The following is a 12,360-nucleotide window of genomic DNA, read 5'->3' on the forward strand; positions in this document are numbered from 1 at the left end:
GGACTGTAAGGTGGATAAAAAAAACTAGCTGGATTGTTGGTCTCAGAGGGCAGTAATCAATGGCTCAATGTCTAGTTGGCAGCCAGTATGAAGTGAAGCGCCCCAGGGGTCAGTCCTGGGGCTGGTTTTGTTCAATATCTTCATCAACAACCTAGAAGATGGGATTGAGTGCACCCTCAGCAGGTTTATAGATGACACCAAGCTGTGGGGAGTAATAGATACACTGAAGGGTAGGGGTAGGATTCAAAGAGACCCTGACAAATTGGAAAACTGGAACAAAATAAATCTCATGAGGCTAAATAAGGACAAGTGCAAAGTCCTGCACTTAGGATGGAACAATCCTATGTACCAGTACAGGCTGGGGATTGAGTGGCTAAGCAGCAGGTCTCCAAAAAAGGACCTGGGGGTTACAGTGGACAGTAAGTAGAATATGATCCAACAGTGTGTCCTTGCTGGGAAGAAGGCTAACAGCATACTGGGCTGCATTGGTAGGAGTGTTACCAACAGGTCAAGCAAAGTGATTCTTCACCTCTTTGGCACTGGTGAGGCTATATTTGGAGTACTGTGTCCAGTTTTGGGCCCCGCACTACAGAGAGGATATAGACAAATTGAGAGAGTCCAGTGGAGAGCAGTGAAAAGGGTTAGCGCACTGGGTCACGTGACTTGGGAGGAAAGACTGAGGGACCTTGGCTTATTTAGTCTGGAGAAAATCAGGGGCAGGGGGAGGGACTTAATAGCAGCCTTCAGCTACCTGAAGGGGGTTCCAAAGAGGATGGAACTAGACTGTTATCAGCAGTGGCATGAGACAGAACCAGGAGCAATGGTCTCAAGTTGCAGCAAGTGAAGTTTAAGTTAGATATTAGGAAAAACTCTCACTAGGAGGATAGTAAAGCACTGGAACAGGCACCCAGAGAGGTTATGGAATCTCCATCCTTGGAGGTTTTAGACAAAGCCTTGGTGGGGATAATATAGCTGGGGATGATCCTGCTTTGAGCAGGCAGTTGGACTAGAGGACCTCCTGAGGTCCCTTCCAACCCTTGTTTTCTATGATTCTATACTGGATTGGCAAGTCAACTGCCTTCTTTCTAGTTAGCACCTGCCAGAACGGCACCAAATAAAATCTTCTGGAAAGACATTGTGATGACATAATTAACTTCTCCACTCCTTGAAGTAGCCTAAACCTTATTAAAATGTTTCAGAAGATGAGTTGGATACATGTGCCTTATTTTTTTATCCTCTTGGCAGCAAGTTTGTGCCAAGAATAGAGCTAAGCCAAAAGAAAATGTGAATTTGTTGGCTTTTTAGGGCAATGACCAGCTTCACAGAGCAGCAAATACAAAGCAATATAAAGAAGATACTAAAGTTTCAGTTTTCCCTGTCTAGGCCACAGCCACTACCACCACCTGACTACTCTGTCTGAGCATGGAAAGCCCAACCCTTTCACCAGAGTTAATACCAGTTTATGGAAATGGCTCAAATAAGTAAATTAAATAAGTCAACCTCTTAGTTTTCAGTTTTACTATGGCTGAAATATGGCCTGACCCAAAGTCTGCTGAAGTGAGTGGAAAGATTCCTATGAACATAAATGGGCTTTGGATCAGACTCATCATTTAGTCTGTGCTGAGGTTTACCCAGTATATGATTAGTGAGTATAGTGGTATACCACCAAATGATGGAAAGGATGGTGTCAAACACCAGCTGGAGGACTGCACTTCAGTTACGGAAAAAAAAATGCCATTGAAAAAGGAATGGTGTCACAATGATTTTTATCAATTGGATTTCTTTGTGTTAATATTAAAAATGTATTATACAGTTCTAAATATTATAAGCAACTCCACCTCCTAGAGGGATATGTCTATACTATAGACTGCAGTGTTGTATAGAGATACTTATCTAGTTTTAAATTATCTGAGATGCAGACAGGACACAGACTATCTGCACAGGATAATAATCCTACTTTTTGGCAGGGTAAATTAGCCCCCATGGACTCCAGGCTACCACTGCTATACTGTTTCACGTAGAGCTGACTCGCCTATCTCTATGAGACACCGCAGTCTGCATATGGAGGCAGTAAAAGGGGAAAAAAATGGTGTTTCCCAAATAAGTCAACCAAAAGGATACATGACATACAATTTCATACTTCAAATGGTTTTCAAGCAACACTGAAGCACAATTAGTGAGTGTTTTAAATAGCATTTTCTAAAATGTTAGGTCTTTATGATAGCTAGTTTTTTTAAATTTGGTAAAGACACCTAAATCTACCAATCTAATATTTAATAACTTCTGCTATGATTATACTACAATTAATTTTCCAAGAGCTTTTTTCATACTCTAATGCTTCAAAATATGTGGACTTCATTCCAGTCTTACAATTCTGCAGAAGTGCCTATGCAACACTTAAGTTTTACATACTAAAAAGAGAGTCCTTATCATTCATATCTTTGTATATCTTTCATTAATGGACTTTGTAGTATATGTGTATTAAGTCCTATTAATGAAAGTATCCAGAGGCCACTAATGAACTTAGAGATATGGGACAAAAGCTTTTATGTAAGTATTTGCACTGCAGTGAATTGGATCCTATGTATATAAAATGGATTTCATACATAAATTTTAATGGGTTTTTGCACACTTAATGATATTAAATGTATAAATAATTACAATGAACATGCAGAAAGAATTATATGAGCAATACAGTTTCTTCATTTACACTGTAGTGCCTTGTTAATCATAGAATCATAGAAGTAGGGTCAGAAGGGACCTTGTAGATCTTCAAGTCTGACCCCCCTGCCTGGGCAGGAGAAAAAAACTGGGCTCAAATGACTCCCACCAGGTAGGCATCAAGCCTCCTCTTAAAGACCCCCAGGGTAGAAGCCTTGGAAGTTGGTTCCAGATCCTAGCTGCCCTAACTGTGAAGTAGTTCTTACGGATGTCTAATCTAAACCTACTCTCCAACAACTTATGGCCGTTAGCACAGCAAATCTTCTGGATCTAAGGCAAATGATGATGGAAGTAAAATGCCAATGCACAAGGAAAATTCAGGCAAAATTGCTTGATTTTGATGATCAAAATGCTGGATTGCATTAAAGTTACCATCAGGTTGATGTCTTGGAGTTATATAATAGCTGTTCTCATATAATGGACATGAAATAACCTAATTTAATGCTGTATCTTATTATTATTATAATAATATATAAAAATAATATATATTATTATTAGTATATATGCAGAAGAATCAAAGAGAATGACAACATTAATTTAAAAATTTTTTGTTTTATGTATTTTAGGTTATGCCCTTAAGGCTGTAATTTCTAGTGCTGTGCACAATGGGTTAGTTTTAAAAATCCTACTATTGTTAAAGGAAACTGCATATCTAAGCCCCTGTGCAATACACTGAAAATAACCCTTTAATTTTCTTTTAATGTAGCTTCTTTTTTGTATTTAAAAGTAATAAGAGTTTTATTTTATAAGTTGGAAGCCAAACTTTTGGGATATAATCCATAGGTGAGCTAACAGCAGAAGCTATTATGTTTTGAAATTTAATGTAGTGTAGTTAAAACCAAAGTGCTGAAGTACTGTTGGGGAAAGAATTACAGTGCACTGAGAGAACAGTCTATTTCTGGTTGGAAAAGGTACTTTGTTCTTAATTTGTTGAAGGCTCAGTACACTCTTAAAATTTTATATCCTCTTCCAGAGTAGAGTATATATGTAGTCAGGAAGCAGTATAAAATAATAAGAAGGAAACTTATAGCAACATTCCTTCTAGATGCAAAACAGCAAGTAACTGACTGTGCTGCATGTACTTCTTTGTGGTATCTTGTGCTCAGTTTTGCATGCTCCACCTCTCATATAATGGCACCCTGGGTAAACTTGCATTTTGATATCCTACCCCCACCAACCCCCCAGTCAGTGGCATTGCTGTAGGCAGAGGGAAACAGGCAGGGACGTGGGGTGCAGTCCAGAGAGGAGGCGCACTGGCATGGTATGCCAGATAGGTGGGTAGGCAAGAAGGCACCACTGATGCTGTGTGGGAGCAAGGTGGGCAGACAGGAGCAGGCAACACCCTGCCCACACATGCTTGGCCCAGCTTCTCCTGAGCAGCAGCTAGAGGCAAGGGGGAGGTTGGGCTAGGCACTGCTTCTCTTGCCTGGGGCAGGAATTGGCCTGAGCAAGGTGGAGCAAGGAAAGAGTGCTGCAGTGAGCATGGGCTGCTCACATATGTGTGTGGGTGGATGGGTCTGTGTGTGTGTGTGTTTCATGCACCTCAGACAATAGTGCTCTGGCCTGTCTCATGTTATGCAGATGCATTCTCCTATTTTTTAAATATAATTATTAGTGAACATTAAGGAAATGTACCATGTAAGGAAAATAATGCAAATAAACAGCTACTATAATATAGGAGTTGAGTCTCATTTACATGAGGGCTCCTTTACAATAATTTGGTAATAATATAGGTATAAATATAACTAGAGCAGCCTAAGTGGCTTTAGTGAAAGCACATCTGCAGAAAAAGTGTACAGGGCTGCAAACAGCATGTCCTGTCAGCACTGTGCTATTCACACACCACAGAAATGTAGCCAGTACTGCCCCTTGAACTAAGTACATGGCAAACAGCAGAAAGTCTGGTGGGAAAACTGTGGAACCTTCTGCCTTTGCCCTAACACCTGAATCTGCTGGAAGTAGGCAGTAGGGCTATGTGAAGCTTCAGTTCTTGATTCGATACAGTGGAGATTCAGCTTGATTTGGTGGCCGAATCTCTGAATCTGTATCAAATCAGAGGACCCTTTAATCTCTCTGAATCGAAGCAGAACTCTCCAATCGATTCAGATAAATTCAGAAAGATTAGGTGATTCAGAGATATTCAGAGATAGATTCAGCTTTAAATGTTTTTTCTACATATCTCAAGGTATTCAAGGCGGCTCATGAATGCTGCGATGCTGGAGTGCATGGAGTGTCCCATAGGAGCATGGGGCGGTTCCCCAGCATGCTCAGCAGCAGACCCAGAAGTGGACCAGAAGCATTTCTGGTCCACTTCTGGGTCCTCCGGAGAGTGCACAGGGGCCCCCACCCTCACCCCTTGGCACAGTGACTGGTGCCTCCTGGATCTGGGGGGCACCCGGGGCCTCCTGTGGCCAGTCGCTGAACCGGGCAGCACGATGGGCTGTGCACTCTTTGGCGGACTCTTTGGGCCCACTATGCATGCAGGGGACCCCCCGCACTCCTGTGGGATGCTCCATCTGCCCCACCATCGCAGCATTCACAAGCTGTGCCTGGTACCTGGAGGTATATAGAAAAAACATTTGAAGCTGTGGCTATGTCCAAACTGCTGATTCTCTGAATCAGCATTGAATCTTCAGATTTGGATTTGGCCTAATTGAATCAGGACAGTGATCCAAATCAACAAATTAAATCACTGTCCCCAATTCTGAATCAAATAGGGCCTGTTTCATACACCTCTAGTAGTCAGGAGTCCTGCTGTACCTATGTATGGAGAAAATTATTTTCAGACCTATGAGACTACACACACACACATGCATGTGCGTGCATACATTCATTTTGCGTATATACAGCAAAACTTTGTTATCCGGCATCCATGGGGAATCGGGAGTGCCAGATAACAAAATATGCAGGCTACCTGAGAGGCCGCCTCTCCTGCCACGTCTGGTGCGCCACCGCCCCTCCCACCATGCTGCTGCCCCTCCTGCTGCAAGGGACAGGAGGTGGGCAGAAGAGAAAGGGGAAAAGAACTGTTATTGTGGAGGCTCAGCAGCACAGGCTGCTTTGCCCCGGGCTGTGGGGGCTCGGTGAAACTGGAAGTGTCACGGTGGGCACTTCTGGTTTTGTTTTTACCTTATTAGCCGGCATGCCGGCTCTTACTGTATTACAATATTAATATATTGCCAATATACTTATGCTACTGGTAACGAATCTCTTTTAATAAATACTTTAGCTGTGTATGGGCTTTTCTGCAGGCTCTTAGAATGGGGATGGCTTTCACATACCATAAAATGTCACAATTATACAATATGATATAATTATAGTATATATGTTTAAAGATATTATATATATAGATAAATATAAAGATACACTTTTAAGATACGAGATATATAGCACAAGTTTTCATGAGCGCTAGCTCACTTCATCAGATGCTGTCACAGTATCCATCACAGCATCTGATGAAGTGAGCTACAGCTCACGAAAGCTTGTGCTGTATGTATGTGTATGCATGTATATAATAATTAAGTACAAACCTGTTTTTTTCATGGATTTGTTAGACACAAAAGTGTAATTGTTTTTTTTTCATAAAAGTTTGGGGTTTTTTTAAATTACATTGTTACATTTAAAAATTTTAGTAAGTACATATATAGCTGCATATTCATGAAAAAAATTGTTTTTAATCCTCTATTTTTAGCATAAAATCTTGCCTAAGGAACTGTAGAGATTCATAAATTCTCATGGCTCACTAAAGGAGGTATAGCATCATTCATTGGTTGTACTTTGCTCTGTCAATGTGGCAGGTTGGTGCATACAAAATTAGTAAATTGAACCTTATTTCAAACAGAAAAGCTTCAGTATTTATTTTAAATTCAGTGTATTCAGGATTAAGGATGTTTTTTCCATTTAGATATACAATCATAATTTGCTATGGTAACTTTAGATGATCATCGTTCTTATCAAGTGCTTTTTAAAAACTAGAACAGTGACTGGCTTTATCTTCCAGAACAGTGTGACCTGGAGTACAATTCTGTGGGCCAGCTCACATGTACTCACAGTTGACAAAGAATGGTGACTACTTTGTCATCTTTAAATACTGGCAAGATAAAAATCATGGGTCAGATCTTAATCTGCTATTCAGCTAGTTTAACCAAGTCCTAAAGCTGATATAAGTTCTGTGGGTATTTGTCTAATATAAGGGGGTTCATCATTGGTGCAAAGGTCTGTAAAGGCTCATACATCTTTTCTACTTCCTATGGCTAGCAAATGGGGCAAGAATGGAGAAAAGCTGTGTGGCTGGGCATTCCAGGTAGTCTGGCAACTCTTTGGAGCCATAATATGCCCAGTAGAAATTGTTTCTGGCTCTAATACACAGATTGGTTCTAGATTTCCAACATCCCAAAATTTGGGAGAATTTTAATCCAAGATTCTGATTTGGTCTATTTTAGAAAAAGGATCAACTGCAACATTCATATGTCTATATTATCTAGATTTCCCCTACAATTTCAGAGTATTTGAAACCTAGAGTTTGCCTTTAGTTATGTATAACATTGATAATTATTACAATGAGGCTAATCAACTATGAATGCTATTTGTATATTCTTGAGCATTTTGCTGATCTTGGCTGGAGACATTCTCACCATCAATTCTCATACAGAACTCACTGAAACTCACTGAAACTAATGGAAATACTTAAATGTAATATTAGGGAGAATCACAGAATCATAAAGAAGTAGGCCTGGAAAGGACTCCAGGAGGTCAACCCCATGTTCAACGCAAGATCATCACTACCCAAATGATCCTATACAGGTGTTCGTCAGAAAGTCCTGTTACACAACAGCAAAACATCCTACAGCCCATGCTGATCTGACTGTGGAGAAATGTGACTGATCCCAAATGTAGCTGATCAGTCTGACCCTAAGAAGCAGGGCAAAACTCTCCAATTAGGAACCTCTAGGTTTTAGTTCCAGCAAATACATCAGCTCACCCCAGTCAAAATGCCTAACCTTGGCTGCAGCTAACACCCATGGCTTCTGAGGAAGGAGGAGAAAAATGGGAGGGGAAAAAATTCCTTCTTGGCCCCATGTTGCAGCCAACACAGCCCAAAAGCATTGGAGAAAACACATGAAATACTGCTTTTTAATTAATAAATTATAATTAATTTTCTGTATTCATGCAAAAATAAATATTTAGTCCTAACCATCTGAATTATAAGAAGACTTCATGTAACACTGGTTACTGAGGTATCGTTTATATTTCAGTTAACTATGGGTTAATTTCAGTATGTCCTAATCCTTTGGTGAAATATCACATTTGACTTCAGTACAGTTTCCATCTCCAGTTTTGAAATGTATCCCACAATTGTATAGATGTGACCCACCGTCAGGCTGTTTTACCACGCATGTGGCATGGGAGTACAGCAAATGCAAACAGTAACCACTCTGCATGTGGCTGGTTTGGGTTTTTTTTTTTTAAACGAATCAGTCTGAGAGATCAGATTACTATGTGAATAAGTGCAGGTGCTTTTATTACAAAGTGATGAAGTGCAACTTCTGTAGCTGCACCCCTCACCATTTAAAATAATTGATCACTTTCTCAGAGATATTTAGGGTTGCTGCCCTGCAGAAACTTTAAAAGTGAACTGTTCAAGGATGAGAAACGTTAAATATGAAGCCTCAGGTCACTCATGCACGGTTTTTCAAGCAAGCACCAATGTGTTTGCTTTCAGGCTGATCTTCACATTGCGAAGAACTCCTAATAGACAACTGCAAAACTATCTCATCATCCTCCTTCAAATCCCCCTTTAAAATTTCCCTCTGCCATTGTGATCATTGGCTGGTGCTCCTCATCTGTCCATACCCGATTGTTCTCTATTGTCTTATTTTAAGATTGAAATCTTTTTTGAGGCATGGACTATTTTTTTGTTCTGGTTTTGTACAGCACAGAGCACAATGGAGTCCTGGCCTGTGACTATGTTCCTCAGTGCTAGGCTACTCTAGGTAATTCAGAGGAATGACAATAAAGATCAACAGCACTCCCCTTTTCATTATGGCTAAGTATAGATGTTTAAAAAGCCTGAGGTACAAGCACTCTAAGTATCCAGCTTTACTCAAAGTGCTTTAGATTAGGTTAGGAGTGAGCAGAACAGATGTTCACTGTTTGGTGGGGAGGGGCTCAGAGCCTGCTTGCACTGGTGAGGCCAGCAGGCCTGGGTCCTCCAACACACCTCCCAGAAGGCTGCTGGAGAATGCTGAGGCCAACCAAGCAGCCAGCCATGCCTGATTAACTAATACAGCCCCTCGCCCCAGCCCTGCCCCTCAAACACATTGGCTGCTGTCAGTGCCAGCAGCTGATGGGTGAGGACAGGGAATGGAGGCCCCCTGCCATCTGGGTTGCCCTCAGCTTGCTGGGTCAGGTCTTGGAGGGCCTGGGCTGGCCCCACATGGCAGGGAGTCTCCATTTCCACCCCCCACCAGCTCCAACCTCTTGACAACTGAAGCTTGGAGGTGCATGTGGCTTTTAACTGCACCAGGAACACCTGTACCAGGATGCTCAGGTGGGAAAACAGAGCCCCCCCACCATGTGCCCCTCTCCCCGCCCCCCCGCTTGCTGGGTCCTGGGTGCGTATGTGTTCTGTCCTGCTGCCCACCTGCCCCTACTTCCCAGCACAACAAAAAGCTGTGAATAGCTCCAAGCTGCAGCCATTAAGAGGCTGGGCAGAAGGGGCAGGGGAAAAGGAGCCTCCCTACTGCATGGGCCTGGCCTGGCCCAAGCTAGCAGGCTGGGGGGCACATGGCAGGACAGGGTTTTGTTCCTTCCCCATCCCAGCCTCCTGACAGCAGCAGCTCACAACTATGTATGGCTTTTCACTGCATCAGGAGGCTGGGGAAACCAGAGCCCACCTCTCATGTGGACCCAGCTTCCTCTACCCCCACAAGACTTGAGCCAGCAGGCTGAGGGGGAGGGAGGTAAAATCGAGGGGCTCCAATCCCCTCCTTCTCACCTCCAGTTCCTGGTGCTGTGAAAAGCCATGTACAGCTCTAAGCTGCATCTGTTAGAAGGCTGGGGTGGTGGTGGGGAACAGAGCCACCCTGCCATGTGGACCCAGCCCAGCCACCCCAAGACCCAAGCCAGAAAGTTGGGGACAGGTCACAGCAGGGGTTCTGTTCTCCCTCCCCTGCCTGGCCACACAAGAGGGAGACAGAGCCTTTTCTGTCTCCCCTCTCTGACAACCTGGGGTCAGGGCTGGTCCAGGGCTCACCCAAAGCAGATGGGCACTGGCCAAGGCTAGTGTGCTGTAAGGGGTAGAATGACCTACCTTGACCTACCTTGACTCACAGTGGGATCTGGTACAGAGGTTTGATAAAGTGCTCTAACCTAAAATGATTTTTTCTGATATCACATCCATCCAGGGTTAACTTAGAATGGGATCCGCCATTTTAAAAGTTCTTTATGCGTCATGAATGTCTGTTCAGTTATGGCTGTAGAGTGCTTTCTGCATGCGTATCGCACAGTAAGTGTAGGCTCTTAGGACTTGGTTTCTACATTGGACTGTTTGGTTATGACAAAGACAGCAGCCCCAGATCCCAGCCATTTGTAATTACCACTCTCTCACAGCTCCAATAAAGTCTAGTTAACAAACTTGGACAACATTTTCTAGGCTCTTTGGGGCCCCATCCAACACTTTAAAACACACAAATTCAACTAAGCTTCTGAAAGGAAGAGAGACTCTGCACTGTTCTGTGTTACTGTATGACTGCACTTTCACCTTGGCTACATAGGAAACTTGCCTCCTAAATTAGTCACAATTACATGAAAAACAAATGTCTTGCGCATGTCAATTGGAGATTGTATTTCAACCATAAAAATCAACATAGCTTGTGAACAAACAATTGCTATATAGTGGCGTGTGGATAAATTACAAACCTGCTGAACTTGATTAGAGAAAGAAACAGACAGTACCCCATTTATAGTAACAATAACATTTATAGACAGTAACATTTATGAGTGGTACAATATTGCTGTTAAGATAAACATATTCTGAATCTAGTAACTAGTAAGGGAACCCATCATTTTATACATATCCATGAACATATTCAGAGTATCTGCTTCACACTCACCTTAATGACACTACATTACTACTAGGGAAGTAGAAGAAAAGTATAGATTCTTGACAAAGAATATATACTTTTATCTCTCTCTGGTAGCAGCAAACATTTATCCACAAAGGTAAAATGAACAGGTTATATATTAGTGCAGCTCAGGCACGCTATTTACTAGAATAAGTTAGCAACAAAATGAACCTGTTTGCTAATGCAGCTGACAAGAAAAAGGAAGGGAATTAAGCCTTCCAAAATCCAATCATCTAATTAAAACCTTTAATATAACTACAATGACTTCGATTAGATAAGGATAACAAGAATATGCAACTTTATTTTTAAAGTTCCCAAAAGCAAATTTTTGCATAAAAATTGTTTTGCACATATTTTTCATTCTCAAAAAAACCCCTTCATGATGAGAAATTTAGAGAAGTACATAACTCAATTTACTTTCTCCATTTTAGCCTTTTATCAGACAAAAAAGGTCTTGAAAGTATACCTCTCTTCTCACATACCATATACCTTCCCCCAGGATAAGACATGTACCCTGTTTTGGTAGGACAGAATGAAGGAAAAAAAGGTTTTTCCAGCATCATCCCTTCCATAACATGGATTCAACATGGCTGAATGCTTCCAGCTACCTGTACCATTCTCCCTCCTACTAGCTCTGATGCTCAGGTTTTAACCCTGGTTTGCAAGGATACAGTGAGTGACCTGAGTAGTGACTGCTTCTCCTGCCTGCACCCGAGAAGGAAACGAAAAGCAGCAGAGGTCTTGGAAGCCATTATGGCAACCTTATGCCTTCATTCTAGTGTAGACATCAGCTTCCTTGTTCAAAACATATACCTTATTTTTTTTGGGGGGGGGGGGGAGGGAAAGGTACATACAATAAGTGAATAAATACACTATTTTCACAATACAGCCTGCTGACCTCTTATAAAAGGAGTTAGCAAATATACTGTACTACATGAAGCTGCTAAATCTGCCTGCACAATACTATGGAAAAAATAACGCAATACAAAACAGAAAGAAACCAGTCAAAAATTAAAATGTTTCACTGTCTTTTCCCTTACATTCCATTTTGACATGGACCAATTTCACTGTTCTATACAGCTATTCAGTTGCTATGGTAGTTTGGACCACAGGTGGACACAAATGGCATAAGGCTTTATTAGTAGTAATTTTAAACTCTGGCTTCATTACCTTGACCCATTTACTTGGTTTGGGTTACATTCCATCTTGATGGTGACTCTGGTGGGGGGTTGTGATAACCAATCTTGCTGGGGGACACGTGGACTCATCTTTGACGTCTGCCCATATTCACTGGAAGAGGAGGCAGTCATCTCTGTCTTACTAAGGTGTGGCGTTCCGTAGGCACACTCAAACAAGGACTGATCTTCACTCACTACTGATAATGCTTCCTAAAAACCAAACAGAAGAAATAAGCATGACACTGTATCAGAGAGGTAGTACAGATATTATCAAAACATTTATGAGAATAAGTTACGTTTCAGGCATCATATGAAAGGTATGTATTGACGGTTTA

General features: G+C 41.8%; 1 protein-coding gene across 4 annotated transcripts in view; it reads right to left on the reverse strand.

The window, feature by feature from the left end:
* Positions 1-12,360, reverse strand: part of ERG (ERG, ETS transcription factor) — a 243,195-nt gene that overhangs the window by 42,289 nt on the left and 188,546 nt on the right. For all 4 annotated transcript variants that reach the window (XM_019528939.1, XM_019528942.1, XM_019528938.1 and 1 more), the window contains one exon: positions 12,018-12,235. In XM_019528939.1, coding sequence (XP_019384484.1) covers positions 12,018-12,235 — 218 coding nt within the window. The remainder of the gene's footprint in view (positions 1-12,017; positions 12,236-12,360) is intronic.

The sequence above is a fragment of the Crocodylus porosus genome, unplaced genomic scaffold (genome assembly GCF_001723895.1).
Source record: "Crocodylus porosus isolate Cpor-Errol unplaced genomic scaffold, CroPor_comp1, whole genome shotgun sequence".
In the NCBI taxonomy this organism is placed as follows: domain Eukaryota; kingdom Metazoa; phylum Chordata; order Crocodylia; family Crocodylidae; genus Crocodylus; species Crocodylus porosus.